The 25,341-nt window shown below is 47.3% G+C and overlaps 1 protein-coding gene across 8 annotated transcripts; it reads right to left on the minus strand.

The window, feature by feature from the left end:
- Positions 1-396: 396 nt before the first annotated feature.
- BID (BH3 interacting domain death agonist) lies at positions 397-23,493 on the minus strand. Of its 8 annotated transcripts, none has more exons than XM_075159634.1 (7): positions 23,216-23,428; positions 9,753-9,850; positions 8,074-8,142; positions 5,858-6,059; positions 4,417-4,562; positions 2,508-2,711; positions 397-1,062 (listed from the first exon to the last, which is right to left on the minus strand). In XM_075159634.1, the coding sequence occupies exons 3-7, from the start codon at positions 8,080-8,082 to the stop codon at positions 1,051-1,053; spliced, it is 573 nt and encodes a 190-aa protein (XP_075015735.1). In that variant the 5' UTR covers positions 8,083-8,142; positions 9,753-9,850; positions 23,216-23,428; the 3' UTR covers positions 397-1,050. The 8 variants fall into 8 exon arrangements, with proteins under 8 accessions (XP_075015735.1, XP_075015743.1, XP_075015752.1 ...); XM_075159642.1 differs by having other exon boundaries at positions 9,753-9,901; XM_075159651.1 differs by lacking the exon at positions 23,216-23,428 and adding an exon at positions 23,006-23,208.
- Positions 23,494-25,341: the final 1,848 nt, after the last annotated feature.

Raw genomic sequence — 25,341 nt, forward strand, 5'->3', positions numbered from 1 at the left:
AACTTGCACAAAAAACTGACAAGAACAACAAAAAGATCCAGGTGGAAATGGAAATTCTTACGAGCTCTATTGCCATGAGAACTGACAATTTTATTTAAGTTAAAAAACCCACAGAATATTTACATCATTTAAAAACTTCTGAGGCAGCTGGATCACAGGTGAAGCCTTTGCCACCTTGTGTGTGATTACAGGTATGTATCAAACAACCTGAGTCCAAGATTGTTAGAACCTGAGATGTGAGTGCAATACACTCGTAAGAGATGGCGAGGTATTCTTCCCGATCCAAAGCTGATTCCTTTTTCCTCTTTATAGTAAGATATTCTAAAGCTAAACACTTTTCCTCAAGCATATCCAGGTTATGTTCCCTGAAAGAATATACAGTGTACCTAGCCCTGCCCTTTTTACAATTCTCGTTCAGTTTTATTTTTCAAGCAAGCACAAGTTTATGACAATCGATACTGAAGCATCTTTACTTTAGCCTTCCCTGGCCAAACACCCCTACCTCCTTCAGGGTTGTTTCCTCTTGCCGCCAGCTCCCCTCTAAACTAGACCTGATTTTTTTTTTCCCCTTGGTGATCTGTGCTGATTTACCACCAATTCCTCAGCCTGAGGCCTTCCTGGGAACAATTGCACTCAGCATGGCTCAGCTGCAGCACCAGGAGCAGGGCTGGGAAGAGAATAAGTAAAGCAAAATGCTACAGCTGATTAGAAAAAAAAAATACTGAGAGGGCAGACTCTGTGCCCACAGCATTTCGCCTGGAGGCACAAGCCAGGGTCTGCACAAAGTCTGCTACCGCTAAGGAAAAAAAAAAAGAAAAAACTATTGTAAAATGAGAGAGGGCAAGCACTACTCGTTACAGGTACTGGCAGAGGTGGCACGCAGCTCACACTACCATCATTGCTGTCCTAGTCTACAAAAGCCTATCTACGAAGCTCTGCCTTCCCTTTCACAGCTGTATCTCAGAAGTTAGGAACAGAAAAAGTGAATTGGATACATCAAGAAAATAAAAAGCCTTCATGAATCCACCTCCACACAGAGGGCTGGAGAGCTCACTCACGCAGCTAGAGGGAGAGAAACAGAACCAGCGTTAACAGCAGTAGAGCCGTCCCCCCGCGGCAAGCCCCGTGCCGGCCCACCCGCCCGCCCGAGGAGCCCGGCAGCTCCCGGGGAGGGGTGGCAGCAGCAGCAGCCTCTGCGTGTCCCCAGCGCCACGAACCGTGCCGCAACCCTGCCACCTGCTGTGCCGCACTTCTGCCGCCACCCCTCAGCCCCTCCGTCTGTGCTAACGGCAGGGAGAGAGCTGGCACCAGCAGTCCCGGGGGAACAGCGTGGAGCAGCCCTGGTGCCCAGCTCTAACCACCCACTAACGCTACTACACTGGGGTGGGTGGACAACGATCACCCACCTTGCCTGCCCTCCCTGCGCTGTGCTATTGTCCTGCTGTGGCAGCGCTCCACAGAGCAGTCAGGCAGCGAGAGGGCCAGTCTCTTCTCTGTGGTAACTCGGCGCCCTTGAGCTAAGCTGAGTGAAGGGGAGGGCAGTGCTCAGCGACCCTTCACAGTGAGGCTGTGCCTTGCTGCCCGGCAGAGAACAGGGGTGCTGCGCCAGGCAGCTGCCTGGTCTGGTGACACAGGGTGAGCTGGGCCCCGCTGCAGGTCGCTGCCAGCGCTGTCCATGGCAAGGCTGCTGTGCAGGGGTGTCCCACAGACCCGCAGCTCCCCACAGCTGGGTCACCACTGTTCCACGGGGTGGCAGGATCACAGCCCTGACCGCTCTCAAATCTCGGTCCTAAGAAGCACCTGGTCTTAGTACGCGTGTGCGTGTCCCTGCGTGTGCGCACACACACAGAGGGGATTTCTTCCCCTCCCCTGACAGGTTGGTTACTGAAGCTGGGGCCAAATGCCCTAGCCTCTACCCTGGCTTGACTGCTAGCTGCTCAGTCTCCCCACCTATGCTGCAGCTCCAACAGAGAACAAGAATGGAGCTGCCATTTCCTATTTGACCATTTCTCATTGTTCCTCTGCTGGTGCTGTTTCTCAGGGGCAATTCCTTTCCTTCCAATTCTGCCAAGCTCTGGGGAGCCCCGGAAGACAAGATCTCAGGCCCAAGACATTTGGGAAATACAGCCATCACAGCTCAGGTCAGGCTTTCCTTCCCCAAGGGCATGATTAACCTGAGTCTTATCGGCAGAGCTCCCTGAACAGACTGCAGTGCAGAGAGCAGCAATCACACCTCTTTCTCTGCCCTACAGAATAAATGCACCCTGTTCACTGGCTGCTGTGAGAGTGGGGCAAGCAGAAGCTGTGACATGTCCTCCTCAAGCCTCCCTCCCTCAGCACATCAGAGCTCCGCAGGGACTGGCATTCCCTTCTGGCCAAACCTCCAGAGCACTACAGGGAAACCAACAGACCACAGGCAGCTCAGAGCTAGGCCACCCCTCCAGGAATAACCTAGGCCGGCTAAGAGGCTGACTGTGACTCGCACCGAGCTGTTTGACAGCACTCACCATTCTGACAATGTAGTTGTGGAGCTGCTGGCTGATGTAGTTCACAGTGGTGCTGAAGACACGCTGTAGAAGGGAGGGCATTGTATTTGCAATTTTTTTAGTTAAGACCATTGCTAGCACCAACATGGCCTTCTCCTGTTCCATGTCTGAGGGGATGGCTCGTGCAAGCCCTTCCACTGCCTCCGACATGCGCCGGGTTATCTCCTGTATGGAAGGAAGAGAAGGATCTCAGTGCAACAGCTGTGGGAGAAAGGGATCTCAGCACAGCCTGCCGGCACTGTGCTGGTAACCGATGTGCTGGTTCCAACGCCTCCCAGGATGCCGCTCCCCTTCCTCCCGGGCACAGCAGCCGGCCTGTTACACACCCTAGATGGCAATAAGGATGACTATCTCTGAGCTCAGCTGCTCACCCAAGACAAAAAGAAAGGGAGACAACACATACCACTGGAAAATTTAGATAGCACCTTACACACTCAGGGTGCAGGGTTTGCACCTAGCCGGCCAAGTCCCGAAATGGTACAGGAATCCTGGGGCTCCCAGGAAAGGGCAACCCACCTTACACTGAAGACCAGGGGTACAAGCTTAGGTGGGGACTGGCAAGTGAGTTTCACAGAAAAGCCTTCACATAGGCAGGAGCTAGAGAAGGTGTCCAAGCATGGAACAAACACTGCCTTGCTCCCAAGATCAGTGGAAGATCAGTTTCCCAAGAGGGACAATGTGCATATGTACACACTAAGCTACACTACTAATGTGAAAAAGCAAGGTCCACCTGGTCAGAAGTTATGTTTGTGGCAGCCTTATTAAAGACTGAAAGGTTAGGCAATAAATTTGAAGGCCTGAAACTTAACTGGGTGGAGAACAAGACAGCAGGGGTGGGGAATTGTCAGGGGTGGGGATTTGCTGGAATCAGTGCGTGCCGGTGATAAACCCTAGTAGAAAAAACCCACACCACAAAAAACCAAAAAAGATTGTTTGAACTCATTAAATCCCGCCTTTTCAGTGAGAAGGTGGACCCTCAATTCAAAGACAGTATTAGCTTGTAGAGCATAGGAAACTTCATCACAGGCAGAGAAAGCCAAACCAGCCAGAAAGCCACAGTTATCTTGAAGATGCAAAAAGGCTCTATGGAAGCAAACTGTGGCTCTCAATCCAGGTGTGGATCCAATCCTTAAAAAGAAAAAAGAGGGATGTCTTACACAAGGGACTCAAACTCTACTTCCCTTGCAGAGCAGTGAGGCACATCAGATCCTGGGCCAGGGACTACATCACATCTACCGGTGGGAGAACAACAGCATCAAAGAGGTGGAGATGCCACCTAAGAGAGGCCTTCTCAGCAGGTCACCCATCCAGGCCAAAACCCACTGCTGCCCCCAACACTGACAGCCTATAAGCTAAACAGTCACGGCACTAGAAAAAGGTCTCACTACTTGCGGTCTCTCCAATCTTCAGTAAAAAGCACAAGTCAAGCTTCTTGCACTAATACTGCTCAAGTTTTACCCACATGATGAGCAGCAGACATACAGGACTCAGCACCAAAGTCCAAAGATCTTAAGGACCAATACTAAGCCTTAACCAGACAGTTGATTTCCAAAGATAAGCCATTGGGCCAACAAAACGAGGACAAAATGCCTCTGAAAGTCAGTCCTTCTTCTCAACTACCTCAATTTCACCATCTGCAGGAAGGAGCCCAAGGAACCCAATTTGCAGGGCAAATACTGGCACAGGATACGGCATCACCTCTAACAAATCTTCAAAGGTTAAGTGTTTGGGCTGAATTTTAAGATTGCAATAATTAAAGCAGCAAACTAGCAAAGATACAGATGTTGCAAGCTTGCTGCTTCAAAGTCACAGCAGGAAGGATGCATAACATTTAAAAAGAGAACTGCTAGTCAGGTTGCTTTTCACTCACCTCTCCAGACAGATTCTCATTCAGAAAGTGCTGCACTAGATCATTTACTACTCTTGCTTTGATTTCCTTATCAAACTGGTCTCCAATCTCAGCGAGCTGAGCAGCAATGATCCGGACAACTTCTTCATTTACCTCAGGGTCAAACGCTGCCAACACATACAGCGGGATTTAGGTCACAGGGTGTAGTCAGACTAGGTTCGGTGCAGGTAAGCTGACCCACAGCATTTTGCCTATCTCCAGTAACAACCTCCTTCCCACCCCACCCCCAATCATAGTGCATTCATGACAGCTATATGCACTACAACTCCCTTGTGTGCACTCGACTCATTTACCAGAGACAGTGTGCAAGCAGGTTTTTTTATCTGTAGCTTAGGTAAAGTGCAGCCTCACCCTGCCCAAAAAACACTACAGGGGAAGTTAGAACATCTCCAAAATTTGTACAGGACAGCTACAGCCAACACCCTGCCTAGAGAGGGGAAGTAAGGGAGTGTGCATGATTTTTTCAAGTGACTACTGTCAGGACCTGTCTCTTAAGCACCATCTAAAATACAGCATCTCATAGAATAGTTTGGGTTGGAAGGGACCTCTAAAGGTCATCTAGTCCAACCCTCCTGCCATGAGAGGGACATCTTCAACTAGATCAGGTTGCTCAGAGCCCCGTCCAACCTGACCTTGAATGTTCCCAAGGATGGGGCATCTACCACCTCTCTGTGCAACCTGTTCCAGTGGTTCATCACCCTCATCGTAAAAAATTTCCTCCTTATATCTAGTCTGAGTCCACCCTCCTTTAGTTTAAAACCATTCCCCTTTGTCCTATCTCCTTTTGGCAAAGCTTGCCATTGTCACTTGGGGCATGAGACCTACGCAGATTTGTATGAGGGAGGGCTATTTACTGCGGCAGTTCCTCCTCACCCTGCTTAGGTTGAGGTCAATGTACCAGCTGACACTTCCTGGGCAAGGGGCAATAGCCATCCTGCAGATGGCTATTAAAGCAGGAACGGTACCAGAAACTATTTGAGGAACAGTTTCCACCACACTGGTAGAGCAGAAAGGGATTCACTCAGTACCAGAACAAGAGTTGTTCCAAAATCCTAGCCCAAGTACTGATACTTCCTGAGGAGCAGTATGAGGCCTAACTTAACTGCTTAATATCACGCTCCTTGAGGACAGCAATCATTAGTACCAGCTTTATGGCCCTTGTCTGACCCTGCTGCAGACAAAATCCCAGGGTGACGGGTGCTCTAGAAATCCATGGGAAGATACAGTGCTAAGCACTAGCTGTCTTATCCCAAGTGTTAAAATCACCACCTGCCACACTGTGAAGTTTCTCAATAGAGAAAACATTACTCCTCTGAAACAGACCAGCAGCAAAGATGGGAAAAGGGGAAAGAAACACCACCACCACCAGAGAGGCATGTAGGATGGAGAAAAGAGCACTCACCTAGCACACCATTCTGCAAGTGGCCGCTCCGATTGCCATCAGTCTGAAGTTCCAGCTCATCATCATAGCAGTTGCTGCCTTTCAGGAAAGACAAAATCCCCTGGCTTTGCAGGGAATGCAGTTGCTCTCTGAACTTACAATCAGAGGATACCTCCAGGAAGGTGTACAGCAGCGCACTCTCCATCTGGACAGATCCATTGATCTTAAACATAAGAAAATCACCATTAAGCCCATGCCTAGGAAAAGTCACACTCAAAAGGTCTACGCATATGCTGTTTTCCAACCCTGAACACATTTTTCTGGCCTCCTTTGGGCATCCTGAATAGCGTTAGCCAGGGAGTCCGCAAGACTTCAGCAAATGCATACTAACTCCTGGATGTGTACCCACACAGAACTGTCTGATGGTGAATGACAGATGGCTCTGTTCTTACAAACCAGTGGTGGAAGAGTCAGCTCACCCTCTCCTCACATTTCCAGCTGTGGCAGTGACAGAAACCCTGATCAGAGTTCCTCTTTTGAAACAGATGTGTACTCAGCACAAACCACCCACTTACCCCTATTCAGACATCTGTGTTTGGAAGGTTTTTACCCCTGGGAATTGGGCATTCTACTTCCTGTGCATAACGAAGCCAGCAGCTCCCCATTTAAATGTAATCAGAGCATAGCAGTAACAAGGTGGGAAACAGAGATAACAGCATAAGCCTGCAAAAAACCCCAAGGTTCACGTTTCTTCTCCCTCTTCAAAAGGATCTCGACTAGCTCCATAATAAACCTGTTCAGCTCCCTGTAGAGGGCCACGCAGCTGCTCACAAGAATAGTGACGGTGAGATGGCAGATCATTGGTGTCTGGTATCATCTACACCGGCACATTCACGCCCAGTAAACAGGCACATGCTGCCTCCAGAGCCACGCACCCTGCTGCCTTCAAGCAAGGCAGCACAGAGTGCTCAAATTAGTCAGGCTGAGAAGGTCCACGAGGCTGTCAGATTGATGTGAGCAAGAGGTCCCACTGGAACATGGGGCCTCATAACCAACCAAAGCCTCTGTAGAAAACCAGGAGACTGTCCAATAATTTCAGTTAAGCAGCTAAGAGAGCAGGATGTTGTGTGACCACAGAAATAAAGTGAGAAAAAAATCCTTACTCTGGTATGCAGACTGTCTGCCTATAAGAAAATGCTTAGGCTTACTTGTAACTAGGGAGAAGAATCAAGGCTAAAGTAGAATGGTTTGTCTTGCCAACTGCAAAGGGAAATCAACATGCAACCAGGATGAACCTGATAACTGAAAGGGAGTTTCAGGTACCTTTTGGGGAGTGGAACCCTGCAAGGCCACCTATATCTATATAACAACTCAGTAATATCACACAAGACCAATATTGCCTAGGCAACAGTAGCAAATGCATAAATTGGGACAAATACATAAAAAGTAATTAAGGATGGGTTGTTTACTTGAAAGGAGACTGGGCAGAGAAAGAGAGGAACAAAGACAACAAAAAGGAGAGTCCAGAAATGGAAACAAATGGAAAATAAGGTATATGATCAGTCAAAGATCAACAGAAGGCACACCTTCCATGAACTGAGCATTTCACAGACAGCAGTGAAGCTCACCTGGTGACCCAAGCTCACTGGGACACCAGTGGCGATCCCCTTGAACAGCCCACTGGACTGGTCATCAGGTTTATATTCAAAAGGCTTGTGGGAGGGCAGAACAAAGAGGGTGATAATTGTACCCTAACACTCGGTGAGGTGAGGAGGATGATAGACATTTCAAGAGCAGTTTAATGTAGTTAATAAGATTTAAGTGTGATAAATAGTAGCTTCATAACTGTGATTAATATTGCACAAAACAATGCAATAAATTGATCACAGTGGTGTGTCTATTAATTTGATTTATTAGTTTTAGTAGTTTGTAGCTTAGTCAATAAACATGGTAGTCTCTTAAATAGCTATATCTCCAGCCTGTAGTTTAAAGGGGGAGTGTCGCACTGCGAGGTAACAAGGAAGCAGCTTGCAACCTAAGTGGTTCCATCCACTTTTTGTCTGTATTCATAATGGAGAGAGGCAGTGCCGGGGTCCCTGCAGGAACTCTGAGGAAGATAAGAAGGACATGAGCCAGCACTTTTTGAGGCTCATCCTCTTTGCGGTATCTCAGAACAAGTGCACAAGAGAACCACTGGTCACTGTGAACGACTGACTTCAGTCACGTTTGAAGCTAACCTGTTCCATGATGGATTCAGAGACAGAACAGCTCTTGCCACCCTCTGCTTCAGACCAGAAGTCCTTGCCCTGCAAAAGAGTGAGAAAGAAAAGGGTGAAAGGAAAAAAATTCCCATAAACCCACATCTTGCAGCAGCACTCATGGGTCTGGCCATGTCTTGTAGAAAATGACCTTTCTAGTGATGCATATCTGTATTTCTGGAGAGAGCTGCCCATCACACACTGGCAGTCATAAAAAAAGGCTGAGAAAACCACAACTGTCCCAGCAAGAAGGGCCCTATTCACGTGAATGAGGAACATGAAACTCCTTCCTGCCGCAAACACACGGAAGACAGTGGAGCGACATAACCTACAAATGGGTCTTTAAAGCCAAGAGGAGGTGCTGGGGAAGGGAGGGACGACCCTTCGTAGTGCCAGTGGCTGGAATGGAAAGCAGTGTTACCACAGAGGAGTTCCCAAGTACCTACTGAGAACAGGTCACCTGCTCGGGTCTCAGTGCACAGCAGCATATTCTGAAGTGAAACACCCAGCTGACATTGCAACACATCTGCAGGACTTCAAGTGCACCTCCCCCCGCCTCCCCCATGCAGATATACATGTGTATACTCAGGCTTATTTCAATACTTTCCCAACAAATATCTAGCGACAGAGAAGGTTGGACTAAATGTCATCAAACGCTTCTAGTTACATGAGCACAACTCTGCTAAGCCTCCAGGGAGGCCTACTAGAAAGAAGGGAGAAAACAAGACCCAGGTCACAAGCTCCTCTGCCCCCGTGGTGCATGCCTGTCTTGTGGCTGGTCAATGCCCAAGGGAAGAGGCATGCAGGGAGGGCAGAGAGCATGGTGCAGAGGGTGGCCTCCCTCACCCACTAAGAAGGGGAGCTGGTGAGAGCACGGTGCTCGCTCCTCGTCCAGCCAGGCGTAGCTGATGGGTGGGTCAGACCAGCAGCCCAAGCAGTCACATCTGGTACAGGAAGTCCCAGAGCAAGAAAGGTGCGAGAGCAGCACAGCAAGTGGCAGTAACACAAGACTACCTAGCAAATGCCAAGGCAGGCAGGATAGGAATCCCGTTTGTGAACCTTGCATTTGCTGCCTTAGATGCAACGGTCCCACAACTGCACACAGAAGTCTCTGGTGCAAGCTGGCTTCAACTCATGATGAGCAGGGCCCGGCTGAACGTGAGCACTACCTTCCCACCAGGCCTTCCTCACCCAGGGTAATAACCTGGCTGCGGTACAGGTACTTTCTGACCAAAAATGGGGTGAAAGCACCAAGGAGCCCAAACAGATGGCCTGCTAACCATCAAAGACCTGGGCTAGTGATGAATGATCCATAGTAACAACCCTTCACAACTGTGTTTTAAATCACTCGGTGTGCTGGTGGAGAAGAGGGAGGAAGTGAAAGCAAAAATGCATTCAAACTCTGAAGGAAACCACAGTAATAATTTCAAGAGACCATGAATTTCCCAACTTTTCAAAGGCTCTTAGAAGCCCCCAAGACCAAAACACAATCCCAAGTATGTCTAAACACACAATAGCCCACAGGCAGCCTCTTAACTGTTAGCTCTTTTTTCCATTTAGTTGTTACATCATACTAATAGCTTCCTAAAACACAGGCTTAGACTTTGCTGCTTTGCATTTTTCTTTGTTCCATTCAAATCCCTATTGATGCTACTCACTTCTACCCTAAACAGTGTGCTGGCTGGGGAGAATGCAGTCCTCTCTGTCCTCTTCTTTGGGACCTGAGAGGGTGACCCCTCCCCTGGGCTTGACTTTGCTGGAGGAGAGACAGATGTTAATTCAGGTTGGAGAACTTGAGACAGAATCCCTGAGATTAAGAGGAAAGTGAGGATTTAGCATTAATCTGTGGCAGGACCTTGCCTTTGTGCAAACTCCTCAGGAGTTGTCCACATCGGCAACATTTCTGTAGCCTAGGCAAAGCCTCAACTTGCACATATTTTGTTTTTATATGTAACATTTATTTTCAATTCAAAGTAATTCAGCCCAAAACCAAGGTGTTCATGTTACAACTAGTAAACAGTGGATATCCTCTGATACTAACTCCTGCTGAGTTAAACACCACTTCCTGAACCATCATGGCTTAGACCACAGGAAGCCTGAAGTAGTATTGAGCCTCTACTACCCACATCCCATTTGCCTTGAAACCCACATTCATCACAGCGACCTTCTTGGGCTCTACCAGTATTGCCATCCCCACCCAGCTCTAGCCTATGCCAAAAGCTTCATGTGGGACCACAGCATTACTCTACAGCTGGTCAGATTAACCCATGCTGGCTAATTTGGGCTGGTTATAGCCAGCTGACTTCCTAACATGAGTACAGGCTGAACAAACCTCCCCATCTTTCAAGGTACAAGAAGTTGCACCATCCTCTGTTCACACCACACTACGTACGCAGAGGGGCAGATGTTCTCCCGCAGCTCTGGCAGAAGCGTGGTGCAACACAAGCCACTACAGCTGCAAATTGCACACAAGTGGCCAGATGTGCTGGTGAAACTAGCTGAGTAGCACCAAAGAGATTTCTCACTCGCAAAAACTTTACAGTAAAACCTCTTCCACCCAAACCTAGCCAAACTGTGCTAGGATGACCTACTTTTTCTCACTGATGAGAATTCCAGTAAATTGCTGGAGGGCAAGTTGAGCACAGTCAGGTGGCGATAAACCGACTAAATAAAAGATCAGTCTGCAGAGGGACCAACGTAATCTTTCTTACAGCAAGAGGATGGAACAGAAATAGAAGTCCAAGACACTTCCTTGGGGGGTTTGCCACCTGCCACATCTTTCCAAGGAAAGCTCAGAATGTGGCTTTAAAACCCAGATTCCCTGCATTTTTTGTCAGACTATTTCACACTGCTAGGAAACTCATTTGGTTCAGTCCAAACACTCATGAAAGAGGCAACCAAAAAGAAATGCACTATTGTCTTTTCCCACCCCCTGCTTTAAAAGAAGAGGCACAGACCACTCCAGTTTGGGAAGGAAAAGAGACACACTGCTCCATTCCCAACGCAGAGAATACAAGTCAAACAAAAAGATCCAGACCTATTCTGGGCATGCCCGTACTGCTAGGCCTGGAAAGGCAGGGCATAGCAGCTTGGTACAAGGCTCTGCAAGTGCGTTATCCACACTGGCTTACCATGGTGACTAGAAGCTGCAAGAGGAGCTTGAGCCTCTATGCCTGTGCATGTTCCTCACGTCCGTTCCTGGAAATGTGCAGGAAAGGTGCCTGTCTATATCTCTACAGACCCAAATACTGTGTTTTGAAAGCACGTAAGCTTTTCAAAAAGAGGCAGGAGCTTATACACTGGTTATGGCAGAAAGGTCCTCCCTGGGTTCTCTGCACAGGTAAAACACCTGGAGAAGAGCCTCAGTGCAGACAGAAAGGGGCTGAGCAGCCCCTGCCCTGCCAGGGTACCTGCTGCACCCAGAGATGTTAATGGGTGTGCAGGGGGAAGAGACCTACAATACATAGGGTTCCCATCCCCTTCCCCTCAAGGATCATCTCAGCTTTATGTAAAAAAGACACTCCTCAGGGCAAATCCATAAAAATAGAGACATTAAAAAAAAAAATCACACATCATAGTTGCAAATTGCGAGCTTGTCCACTCCTGCACATGAGCAGAGATAAGAACTGCCAGAAAGACAAAAAAGAAAAAACCCACCACACTCCAAAGTACTTATATGGTAAAAAAATTAAGATAAGGAGATGATAATTTCATGAACTGAATTCCCTGAATCAAAGAATCACCACCCAGGCAGTGAAATTCCCTGAGGGGTTCCAGCCCTAAGCTAATAAATTTCTGCTTGGGTGGTCAAAAACACACCTGAGAACAGGAAAAAGGATTTCTCTCACACCACAAAATGGTTCCTTACTATTACAATACAGGGCCAATAATTTTTTTTTTTTTTAGTTAACTAGTAATTCCAGAAACCTCAAGTTTTAGATAATTACTTTGAATCAATGCAAGGGGTTTGGATAGTCACAAAGTTCCTCCCGCGAAGTCAAATTCCTTAATGGAATCTCAAAAAAACTGGACCCCTGAAGAGCAAACCCCAAACAATCAAATGTAATCTGCCGATGCCACCTGAAGTTTTTATTCATTAAGACTTTGGAATCCTGATAGTTTTAGTTTCAGATTAGTACATTTTCTGGTGGATGGAAAAAGTTACCTTATATTTGGTGAAAAGAATCTTTAGTTGGAGAATGAGAAAAGATGGAGATAAAGACTACAAACACCATCTGCATTCAGATTAAGAGTAAAACTAGATCATTTGCTAAGGCTGCTCTTTAGGGCTGCTGAAAGTCTTGGAATTAATTTTATGGAATATGATTTTAAATTGAAATACCAATTAATTTTAATACATTATTCCTTTTTACACTTTCAATTCACTCATTAGACAAGCGAGTTTCATGTGTTAACAATTGCCTCTGAGAAACTGCTAGATGCTTTGAAGTGTTCAACAAATAAGATGGCAATCAGGCTTTTGGATCAGTTCTTTCCATCTTCTTTAGGAAAAAAAAAACAGAGAGGGTACTTTAAACACAAATTTAGGACCCTTAAATCACCTCTGAAGAGTCAGTGTGGGGCATGTCCATTCCAACTCAACATTCTGTTGGGATGCAGGACTGTGGAGAGGCATATGTTAAGTAAACATAGCCACAGTCAGAGGAGCACATCCACTAGCCGTTTGTCAGCGCAAAAGGACAGACCTCATACCACCCACACACATGCCAGTTTTCACAAGAGAGAATTCTGTGGATGCTTCCCCCAAAGCAAGTCTCCAAGGTTTCCCCAAAACTGTCTAGACAGGGCTAAATACATCTTGAGGGATGGTACATACTGCTCTCCTCAAGCAACACAGGTCCTTCAGGTCCCATCTTCTGTTTCTTCCTCTCACCCCTGAGTTGTATTAGCCTTTCAATGTTACAAGAAACTCACCAGAGCAGCTGTTCCCAGCTGCTGCCCACCAATGAGGGGTGGCAACACTAGAGGCAGCAATGGCCATAGTTGTGCTAGAGAGAGACCAAACTAGGTCCTCCCTGCCATACCATTGCCACATACTACATATTTCAAGAGCAAACACTGCAAGCACACATTTTATCTTCCCAGGTGGGGAGCTACACATGGAAACAGTACAGCTGCAAAGCATGCAAGGTTTCACCTGCTCTAAAACCAGTGTGGGGTTCTGCTGTACCTCCAGGCACTGCAAGCACGTCAGCAGCAGCACCTGCATGGCAGCAAGAATCAGCCGGTAGCTGTGAGGGGGAACTCTCAATAGCTCTCAAGGCTGCCATAAACAGGACTAGTCCCATAATCCCTACAGCAACAGTGCTAAGACACTCTATAAATCAGCTTTTGTCCCTTCTTCACACTTTTGTTACATTTTCACGACAGCTCAGAAAAGAATCCACCCACAAATAATGCCTCTGCTTACCATCCCTTTTCCTCAGACCCTTCACCTCTCCTCACAGCTCAGCCGCCTGTGAGTTACTATTCTCAGCTGCATCAGCCACTGTCTGGTTATGAAAACATACTCTTTCCAGCAGCAAAGCCACATGCCTGTAGGACTGACTCCTTTAGCAACTTGTCTGCATTCCGAGACATGTTCCATACAAACACCTGGACAGACACACTATCAGTCAGACTGGTTGTGCGAGTTGTCAAGATACTTATCTTATGTCTCACATTTGAGTTAGGAGTGAACTGAAGTCTTCAAAGCAGAAACTGCAATAAAGCATCAGTCATTGATATGGAAAAAACTTCCAGCCTGTGCACTGCTTTCTCTGCCTGGCAGCAGAAAGATAAGAACTTTATTTTTGGCAGGATGACATCATTATTGGAAGAAATGAAATGGTGCCTATTTGTCCCTTCCTGGAGCTGGTGGCTCTTACCTGTCTTGTAGGCAAACATTTCATTGTTGAGCTGCAGAGCTCTTTACAGAACAACGCATCATTTTACAGGTAGGGAAACTGAGGCACTTGATGATGTGACCTGACATTTTAAATCCACATACCAAGCCATAACCACTCAATTTCACTGTCTTCCTGAAAACTTGCCACAGGCACAACTGCTCTACATAACCAGCCATTACTGGAAAGCGAGGAAGAGAAACAGTGCCACAGACTTATGAAGTTCCCTATCTGAGGATATTCTAAGCTGTGCCAGACTGCTGTCCGTAGCACTTCAAGTCATGACAGTGTAAGCAAATCCCACATCATACAGCCCAAAGCCCCCAAAGGAATTCCCATCACCCTGCCACACTCAATTCTTAGCCCATAAACCCAACAGGAACTAAATAGCCCAGCTAGCAGCAGACATCAGAGCTTTTCCTCATATTTCTCCAGCTATGGAAGAAGCCTGACTACTCCCACAGCAGCTGCACATACAATTCAGACTTTGCAAGGAGAGAGAGAGAAAACCAACTGCAAAAGGGAAGATAGCTTGTTGATCTGCAAAATAGTGCTGAGATGAATAAATAGGAAGTTATCATAACCACAGAAAACCTGTCCCCATCTCTATTCAGCCTGCAAAGAATATGCCAGCCTGTAACAGTGTGTAGAAGGCCCCAAGATTTTGCCGCATCTGAGACTGTCCTCCTAAAGTAGAATTTGATTCTAGGCTTTGGAAAGAAAAGCAGGGTGGTGGGGGAACAGAGACATTGCAATATATTAGCTAGGTGAAGGATGGGGTGAACAAGCCCCTTTGTGCATCTATGGATGCACATAATGTGCTACCATGAAACCAAAGCAATGGTTTAGTACCACCTGGTTAATACCAAAGCTATTGGAGTTTCTCAGGACTTTTCCCCACCATAGGGGACACAGCTTCCAAACTACTTCCAAAATGCATTTTCCATGCATTTGCCTCCAAGGGAGGATACAACATCAATAGCTTCATTTCAGAAGTTGCAAAACTGACAAGCCATGGGCAAAATATTTTGAGATGTCAGCAGGACTGTGGCTCAGTGCCAGACACACCCCATCCCCCAGTCACTTTATTTGCTAGGCTTTTAGGAAAGATACCCTGCTTGTCAGGAACCACTAGACTGCTTAAATCCACCCCTCCCTGCTACTCTCAAGCATGACTGCTGATTGCTTGAGGCTGTCAGCTTTTGTTTCTCTTCCTTTCAGCTTCAGATTGCATCCTCCTTTAAGATGTGAATAATGCCACTAGCAATCACTCCAGCAACCATAAAAAAAGCAGTTTGCTCATAATACCTTTGATGCAAAAATACATCGAAACATGCTGAATACTTTCTGCTCCTAACAGCCCCAGTGTATCTTCCAGTATTCAGTGGCACTGAAACTCTAAATGGAACACAAAGACCCAACACCAATGGATGCTTGTCCAACTACCTCCTTAGCTGGGACATCTTTACCTCTGCTTCTTTATGCTGCCTTAGTACAGAGTGAACATCTCAGCCTGGACACGAAGTACTCTCAGCTGTGTATTTTGACTTAGAGATACGTTGCACAGTTTGATAGAGCTTTATTTTTCTTTTTGAAAGAAAAAGTTTATTAAAGACAATTCTAAAAAGAAGGTTTCAATTGGACTTTTTATTAGAGATTTATTTCGGCTCCCCAAGGTCTGCTGCTGTTTCACATTATTTTTCATGACGACATGAATTGTAGCAATCTTCTAGTTATCAGAGCAGGTACTTTGACTTCTTAGGAGGAAAAACATCGAACTTCCTTGTCAACCTTTATTTTCGTTTGGCTCAAAATGCTCTGTTGCCCAGCCCCTACGCAGCACATCAATGAATAAGAAGTAACACTGCCGTAATACTAATTCTCTAAAAAAAAAAAAAACCCAAAAACTAGGCAGGAACTTTTGATTACTGTGGCTTCTATATCAGATCAGCGATGGAGGCAGCATGACAACACTGTTCAGTATTCTTCAGAAGCCAGCCTACAGATGCAGCTGGGCTGAAATTGAGTCAGCAGAAAGCCTGCAGCTCAAACTGCCCCAAAGCTTGGAGCTGGGATTTGGATTCAGCTAACTAGACCCAAATGGAATTTGTACATCTCCATATTTTGGGCATGTTCACACCTAAGAGGAAGGGCAAGATTTGGATCTTCACTGCCACAGTGCAGGTGTTTTTTTGGATCTGGGACTGAGCTTAGTTTTTCCCCTCTCTTGTTGAGCAAAGTAACTCCAGCCAGGTAAGCCCGCCCTGCATTTCACCTCCTCATAAACATTAAGAAAATAACTTCTACCTTTTCTAAGGACCTGGCAGGAGGAAGCAGAGCAAACCCCAATGAAAAGGCACTATCACCATCACAAGACCACCCTGCTGGTCTTTACAGGGTTAGCTTCATGTTCACAAGTCCAACTGTATCAGCCCAGCAGCTGCAATACAACCCTGCAGTAATGTCACAGGGCATATTCAAGCTGTTCTTACTGTTTGCCTCTAGGAAATGACTGGAAAACAGGAAAGACTGAAGAATCACAGTTCCAGTCTTTTGACCTTACAAAGGAAGGACAAACAGACTGAGAGCAGGGAGCTCCTCAGTAATGTTGATAAGTGGTGGGCACTGGAACAAACTCCAGCCATCACTGGTGACGTGCAAGTGACTGTGTCAAGCGAGAGAAACGCAAGACTTGCTTCCAGATTTAGAAGATCCCCCTGCTGGGGCATCAGTACTGGACACTTGCACTCTGGCACGCTTTTACAGTTGAGCAGCAACAAAGTGCTCAGTCCCTGGAGCAGAGAGGACAGCCCCTCTTATCACTTGGCAATAGTGCCTCTGACGGATGCAGGTGCCACTTGGACAGGCTCTGACAAGAACTGCCAACCAAAAGACCTCAGAACGTGGGACTGGATACAATAACAGTCGTCCCACCGAGAGGACAAGAATATCCTCCTTATTTTAGTTTTAAACACATGTACTACTGTTACCATGCACCAGCATGAGCACAGATCATCCATCCGTCAGAAAATCAGGAATGCCATTTCATATTGCAACTTAGATGCATTTCACAGCTGATATCAACAGGAAAGAGGAATGTAAATCTGGCTTTTCTTTGCCTGACTAGCAAGTTAGTTGAGCAAGGAAGGAAACTGATCAAAATAATTTAAAAAAAAAATCAAAAGGATGGCTGTATGGACACAGGTGGCCACTAACAGTGGCACTCTCTCTGCCTTTGGTTACCTTCAGGCCATATGACTAGACAAGAACTCTTCTTCCAGACTCATAAGTACCCGGAATATCTGCACTGCTTTCTGAAAAAAGAGGAGCTATGAAGATGCTCACAATGGATCAACATGGGTCATTTGAGAAGACATGTCCAAGGAACAATACATTGTAAGAGAACCTGATCAAAGCTCCCTGCTTAGTTAAAACAAGTATGTTGATGCAACAGCCACGGAGCTATTAAGCAACAGATCAGAGCACAGGACAATTTACTTTCAAGAGGATTTTTACAGACCACTGGTACTCCGCAGAAGTGGAATCTCTTCACCTTATCAGACTCGGAACATTCGCTATACAGAAAAGACTTAAAGCAGTTATAGAAGAAGGGGTACAAAGACAAATCTTCACAACAGCACGCCTATCTGCTCTGAAAGCATATACAACCCTGTCTCAATATTCAACAGCTTCTCCAAAACATGAAAGTGAATTTTAAATGGGCTTACCTCCTGCTAAACATCAAGTGTATCATAGCTATAAACACCTCTTACATTCCTTACTTTTATGAAACAACCATGTACCAGTACAGGCAGCCAAAGAGATGATCCACAAACGGAAAGCCTGACACTGGTCCTTTGGTTAGTGGAAAGCCTGACACTGGTTCTTTGGTTACACTGAACACACTGGTCCTTAGGAGAATTCTCTCCCATCGTGTTGTATTTCAACCCCCTACTCCCACCACGATAATTAAGCTGATAAAGCCAGCAAAAAATCAAAATCATCTTGAAGGAATCTCTTAAGACAGGAGCCCAGACATCCTCAAGAACCTCAAAGAGGAAGTTGCGCATCAAACCAGGCAGCCAAAAATTATGGTAACTCAAAACAGCATTCATAGCCCTGATCAAAGCCCTTTGACAGCAGTGCCTCATTAACATCGTGAGAAAAAAAGAAAGCATCATCTCTTTTAAACACAACGATACACGGCTAAGAAAATATCCTCTTTCAAAGAAACAGCAGGAGCCATTTGGAAACTGTGACAGCAGAATTGCAGAACGGTCGCCTCCAGGAGCACACATTTCCTACTGCCGAGGCAAACCTATGCAGTTTATGAGATGCCTCAGCACGCTGCATCAATCTTCCACTCGACACTGCTTCAGGCTCTCTAGCTGTAGGTCTAAAAGCACAGTGAAAAAGCGTTGATTTTACTACATGACTACACGACCGTGCATGAAACTATGCAAACCATTTCACTTTCAGTTTTAGCTTAGGAGGAAACACAGATTAATGTTGAATCACAGGAAGTGAATGTAAAACCAAAATACAGCAACTAGCTGATCTAAGTGGATTTGTTTTGTATGGCTGTTAATCTAAGGGTGTAACAACAATTACACCAAACTACCAGGAGTTAAACTCACCAAGGAACATATTTTCTCCTTTAAAGGAAAGAAATAGCCCAATACATTAGAGAGATCTGGGCATTGTCCATTCACTGGAAACCGCAGGAATACTAGGAACCGATCAAAGGTCGCAGTGTTTTATCAGAAAATACAGCAGGTTCGTGGACACTTAAACAAAAATTCAACATCCATGTGTGCAATGATTGCACACACAGTCCAATTGCTCTGCTCATACCTTCAGTGAAGCTGAATAAAAGCTCTGAAATTTTAAAGAAAAGTGGTGAGCAAAATACTGGGGTAGGATAAGTTCAAAGCCACAATGACACTGTCCTCTCCTGTGAGAGTATTCTGAGGATGTGATGAGGTATACAGCCCTTTCCTCGTGTTCACCAGCAAGGACAGTCCAACCAAAGCCCACCATGGCCAGGAGGCACTCCTATCTCTATGCAGTGCCATATTGGTGCAAAGGGATAGGAAAGCCAGCAGATCTTCTGATCAAGAACAGAAGCTACTAAGCGCCCAAGGCAGTGCTAACAATGCTCTAAGCCATGGGGCTACTGAAGGGGATGGGACTGAAGGATTCCTAGAGAGCTGTTGCAAAGAAGGGTGCGAAAGACACATCAACACACCACTATGCTCTATACTTGAGTAATTGCTTCAAAAACCATGCAGGAAGCAATGCATGCCATCTCATCCAGGTGTAAGGAGGTGTCTAATGCACACCACTAGCAACTACAGGGTCCTGTTCACCTCCCCATATAGCTGAGATAACAGCAAGATCTCAGGACATCGTTCACTACAGGCATCTGGTACAAATCAAGGCAATCACAGAAGCTTAACAGATTGCTTTCAATTGCAAAGAATGAGATTGGACACTCTGCGTGACTCATAACATTTCTTTTTACATTTTACCCCTCCTTTCCCTATCCTTCTTCTCCGGTCTGGGTCAAAAAAAAAATCAGACTCGTAAAATCTCTGGGGAAGGGACCAACTATACACATTCTGTAATCATTACTGATGAGTTTTAATTAAAGCTGAACCCAGTCCCCTGCAATCCCTCCAATCCCAAGAGAAGCCATCCAAAAGTAACAGGGAATCAGACTTCAAGTTAGAGTTTTGCACCTTTGGCCAAGCCAAGAGTTAACTCCCTAATTAGAAATATTTGCATGTACTTGGCTTTGCACAGCACACAGATATGAAGATAATTCCAGCCCCAAATACTCCATAATCTGACGTAGACAAAAAGCCACATGCTAAGACAAAACCAGAGGAAGGCGCTTTGCAAAGAAGTATTAGATTTGCCGGTAAATTCTGCTCTTTCAGTAGTTGAGGAACTGCTAACTAGTGGAAATGAAACCTGCTCATCTGCACTCAATTCCCTTCAGCAGAGAAAACCATAGACCAGGCTGATTCCCCTACTGCTTGTTAATTCATACCGAGCAGCCACATGAGCTGCTTTATCAAGAAGCCAACACCTCATAGCTGCTCCTCCACAGTTACACCAGCGGTCTTTGCACCAAGCATATAAACCTGTTAACAGTTATTAGGTCCCTACTCCCACGTTCGATGGGACATAAGGGAGGCAATAACTTCTAAGTGCCAGGCCACTCCAGGAAGGTTTCCAAAGGTGGCAGTCGCTAGATCTATGTGCCTGCCTGCTTCCAGATTAAGCAGTTTCATTTTATTACAGAAAAAAAAAAAAAATCTGTTTGATCTGCCAGCTCCTCAGACTCCTGCGGAGTGTGGATGACTCCTGTCATCCTGTTACACAGGAAAAACACAATACATGGAAACAAGATGGCATAACTGACCCCAGGTGAGAGTGCTCAGTGAATACAGACACGCGCTGACACGCGCACACACAGAGACACGTGCACACACACAGAGACACACCAGCCTTCCCTAATTATATATCACAGGTCTTACTGTTTTGGGAGCTAACAGAAATCAAAAGCTATACTGAGCACCTTTACAAGGCCCTCACGTTATCCTAAGGTATAGCATCCTGGTGCTGGGTACAGGTACACCTAATTCCCAAAAGCAGAGACTCCAGATTTGCACAGGCAGCACTGGTGGAGTGTAGCACACGGTTCTGCTGACGGTGCATAGTGAGAAACCGAGCTGTACAGTCTCAGCTGTACTAGCGCCAGCTGGCCTAATCTGGTTGTAAGAAATTGGGAGGGTGGAAACCCAACAAAACCACCTAACCAAAAAAATCAGTCTTTTTTTTCTTCCTAAATTCAGCAGATGTCACCGAATGCAAACAAGAAGGAGCAGCCAAGTAAGAAGGGGAGATTTGCATACCAGCCTTTCTTAGTATAGGGCAGCCTATCCAGAAGACTTACAACCAGATTTTACACTCTGCACGTACACAGTGGAAGTTTTTTGCCTCGGCTGGTCCCTAAGCCCTGCCAGGCAGTTACCTGTAAGGACAGACAAGAGACCTAGAAGAGAAGACAGGAAAATGGGAACAGATAGGTTGCAGAAATTCAAGCAAATAACAAAGTGCTAGAATGCTTCTTTTTATACAGTGCGCTCCCCTGGTGTTTTTGTGTAACACCAATGGCATAGACGAGATCACAAGGAGTAGGTGTTGCAAAGCTTTACCCTAAAGAAGACTCTCAACAGTGTTAAAGTTGTTGTGTAAAGAAGTTGCCAAGGAAAGAGGAAAAAAAATTACACAAAACCCCCCCTTCTTTTAACTAATACCTTTTAAGATGTTAGAATTCCACAGGCAGGTGAAAACAGAGTTTCAGTCTGATTAGTGTCAAAAAGTTACATCAGAACACCAATCAGTCTTCCCCACAAGTGGACTTTTGCAAAAAGTCCTTTACCAAAAAAACAAGCCAAAACAAAAACCTTAAAAATAATTTCCTGTTGGGGAACCACCTTGCTCCTTCCTCCACCAAACATTTTAACCATTTTGAAAAGATAACTGAACAAGTATCCTACAACAAAATTTTGGCCCAGATAGCCCAAGAAACATCAAGAAGAGTTGCCAAATTCTCCTGAAGTAAGCATGGACTTTCTGGACTAAGACTTTAGTGATTTAAGTAACTCTGAGGCCCTGTACCTTATTTTTTTTTAGTTAAAGCTACAAAATACTGTGCTTTAAGAGAAGACAAGAACACCCCCAAACCCACCAGTTTCAGAGCCACTGTCACTCCAAGGTACAGAGACCATCACCTGACCACATGCATTAGAGAAACACCTTTCTAAGAAACAGGACCTGCTCACCCAGTTCCTTTCCACTTCGCACACTACGCAGCTTCCTGCTCCAGCCTTCAGACCGTCACCCTGAATTGAACATTGTCGCTGGGTCACAGGAACGTGAGTGCTGCTCACAGGAAACAAAGAGGCAGCCAAGGCGCTCACCACCTTAACAGACAGCCACAGGCACCTACAGCTCTGTGAAGGGTAACGAGACTGGAGAAAAGCACACACTGAATTGACTCATCTGTATCAATCACCAGGCTTTCCTACAAATTATAGTACTATTATTAGAAATCCTTTCTCGCCTTGCTTGCTTGCTGTAGCTGCCACTCCCACATCCCTCTGTTGCTGGAAAGCTGAGGCAAGCATAGGTCCCTCTGGAGTTGCTGCTACAGGATTAACTCCTTACTCTCCCCTGCCCAGCAAGTATCTCTCCAGTCTGAAAACTCTCACCAGAGACTGAGGGCGAGATATGGGACTTTACCAAGTACGACAAGGCAAGAGAGAGCTTTTTATGGTTTATGAGATACCACCTAAGTGGAAGGGAGGACGGTCTGCAACAGAAACGGAGAAAAGGGGGCAGCCAGTGACTTGATTGCGGCGGGTGAAAGCAGAAGACAGGCCAGAGTAAATAGCAGAGGGGAGGCTCAATTACAACACAGGCGAGAACAGCGTGGATGGAAGAGCGGGACAGCGACCAGCAGAGCACAGAGAGCGTGCACCGAGACAGAGCTATGGAAAGATGGAGAGAGCAGGAAACAAAGTAAAAGAAAAAAATAACCGAACCGCTGAAGAGCAAGGTCGGATTCAGCAGGCAAAAAGGAAACGGGGGAACAGCGGGGAGGCAGAAGAGTTTCCAGCATCACTCAGAGAAAGCAAAAACCCCACGCAGCCCTCCTCAGGGTCACTGAGCGGTCACTTCAGCTAGCTGACTGAAGGGTTGCGAGAAGCAAACCGGTAAGTCAGACCCCGACGCTCCCCGAGAAGGCGCCGCCGGGCGCGGGATGCCCTGCCGCCCGGGAGCCAGCGGGCCCGCCCCGCCGCGGCAGGCCCGACACCCGCCCAGCTCCCCGCTACCGCCGGCACCCCTTCCCGGGGCGGGGGCCGCACGGCATCCGCCTCTCGGGGGGATTGCGGTGGGCCCGGACCGCCGGGGGAGGCCGCGATGCTCACCCCGCCGGCTTCCCGCCCTGCCCGCCCCCAAGCCCGGGCGGGCTGGCAGCGGCGCTCGCAGCACCGAGGTCCCTCCCTTCACCCCGCAGAGGCGAAAAGAAGGAGCAGGTGCGGCCGCGAACGGCAACGGCGACCCCGCGGAGCCCTTCCCGGAGCGCCGTGTCCCCGCCGAGCCGCTCCCGCCACCGGGCAGGCGCGAGCGATACTCACTTGGGCGGGAGCGGGGCTCGGCGGCGCGGCGGGCCCGGCAGCGCAGCACCTCCCCGCTTCCTCCTCTCCTCCCGGTATTTGAGCAGCACCAAGCCCCGCCCCGGGCCCGCTCGGCGGGAAAGCGCGGCACGCGCCGCCCGGCGGGCGAAGGGGTCAGCGGCTGGCGCGGGGCAAGGGCTGGCGGCCAACGGCCGCGCGGGCTAACGGCCCGGGGGTAACGGCCCGCGCGCGGCCGATCGCGGGGGGGGGGGGGGAGGGGCGCTGCCCCCCCGACGTGTACAGGGTAGGGCTGGGAGGAGGAGGAGGAGGAGGCGGAGGCGGTGGTGAGGCGGCAGGCCGAGCCCGCCGCCGAGGGGGTGGGTGCGGGGCTTTCCCCGGCGGGGCGGGGCGGGGCGGGGCGGGGCGGGAAAGGGCTGCGGGCTGCCCGCTGCCGGCGGGGTCATGGCGGGGCGGTACGCCAGGCGGAGGGGAAGGCGGTGTCGGCTGCCCGTCCGCCCGGCGCTCCCTCAAAGTAAGCCGGGGGGCTGCGAAACCGACGCCAAACTGCAGGCGGTGGCGGGGGTCTCCCCGAGCGGAGCTCCCCTCCCGCCGGCACTGCCTCCTACAGAGATACATCAGCTTGGGGGTTAAGCAGTCCCGGGCCTTTGGCCCCCGCTGCCGGCAGGATTGTTCTGGAACTCAGATGGGTTCCGACCTTGTGCTTCTTGGCCTGAATCTCATGTCCCATTTATAACCACTTACATCCATGCCAAATAAATTTAACTTTTCATTTAATATAGTTTTATGGATTTAATATAGTTCTACTTAAACTAATTTTCGTTTAATACAGCCGTACAGTTTTATCACAGTTTTGTTTAAAGCAATGCTTACTTTGTATTTAATATAGGTTTCCTGTCGCGCTTTTTCTTCTTCCTAACATGCCGAGTCACGGTACCACTTTCAGCCTTTGTTTTGCTACATAGAGCACGCGAAGGGTGTTTTATCAGGAAGGGGTTGATCATAGAGTGCTCTTTAAAGTTCCTGGGATTCTGCAAAATGAAGACCAAACAAACTCTGATTCAGGTTTGAGTCATGTGTTGGCCAGCCCATCGGGTGGCTTCACGCAGGGAATTTTGTAGGGGAAAAAAGTAACATGTAAATATCCCCCGACTTTTGTAAATTCTAAGGAACTGAAGAGAAGTTTCTGTTTTTTTCAAACTGTTCAACTTCGTCTTGGAAAGTCAGCGCTGCTAGCCCCATGTAGGCAAAACGCATACTCTCTCTTCCTTCTACCTAAAGTGTATATATTTCTTTTGAGAAATCTCAATTTTTTTTGTTTCTGGTATCTGAGTAATATAGATTATTTTACATATTCATATAGAAAATTTTAATAATAAAAAAGAGATGTGATCTTATCTCTTGTTTACAGGAAACCACGTGATTCCTGCGTCTGAGACATTCAGAAAAGCACCACATACTCAGCAAGTTTGGAAATACTCGTTTATCCACTCCCTTGCTGTCCACGGGCATTTACACTGTTGGAAAGATACCAAGGGAAAATGGTACTTTCTGTGGAGCTCGGTTTGGACGGGTTTTTTTTCTTTCCTTATTTTGAGTGCTGTGTAAACAGATACAGGCTGAGGAGGGAGGCAACTCTTCATCGCTTCCCTCGAGTAATATCTGTAAAGTGAAGCAGGAGGCCCCCTCCCTCCCTCTGGCTCTCTGGGAGGATGACCCCGGCTGTGATGCAGTCGAGCTGCCACATGCCAGCACTGTTTCTTTCACCCGTTACCACCTGCAGGATCCTTTTCTCTGGTAACAGCTCCGTTGCTGCTTGACACTTAGGATTTAAAGGAGGAAGATTCACTCAGGCCCGGCTTGAATTCTTAAAGGGAATCTCCTCCAAGAACGCTTTTCCTGGAGAGATGTGTGCCCAGGAAGCATCCTTACAGGATTAGGTTTGCATTCTCCTATATGCAGGACTTAAAAAAAAAAATGCAATTGCTAATGTAGGCAGCTGTCACAGCAGTCACGGTGAGGACTTTTCAAAAGCTGTTAAAGACGAGGGAAGCCAGAACACCAGGTTTTTCACCTGCTCTTTGCTCTTGGTGTTAGGGGTGACTTCCCCCTAGTTATTTTTCCTGACA

The sequence above is a fragment of the Calonectris borealis genome, chromosome 1, assembly GCF_964195595.1.
Source record: "Calonectris borealis chromosome 1, bCalBor7.hap1.2, whole genome shotgun sequence".
In the NCBI taxonomy this organism is placed as follows: Eukaryota; Metazoa; Chordata; class Aves; order Procellariiformes; family Procellariidae; genus Calonectris; species Calonectris borealis.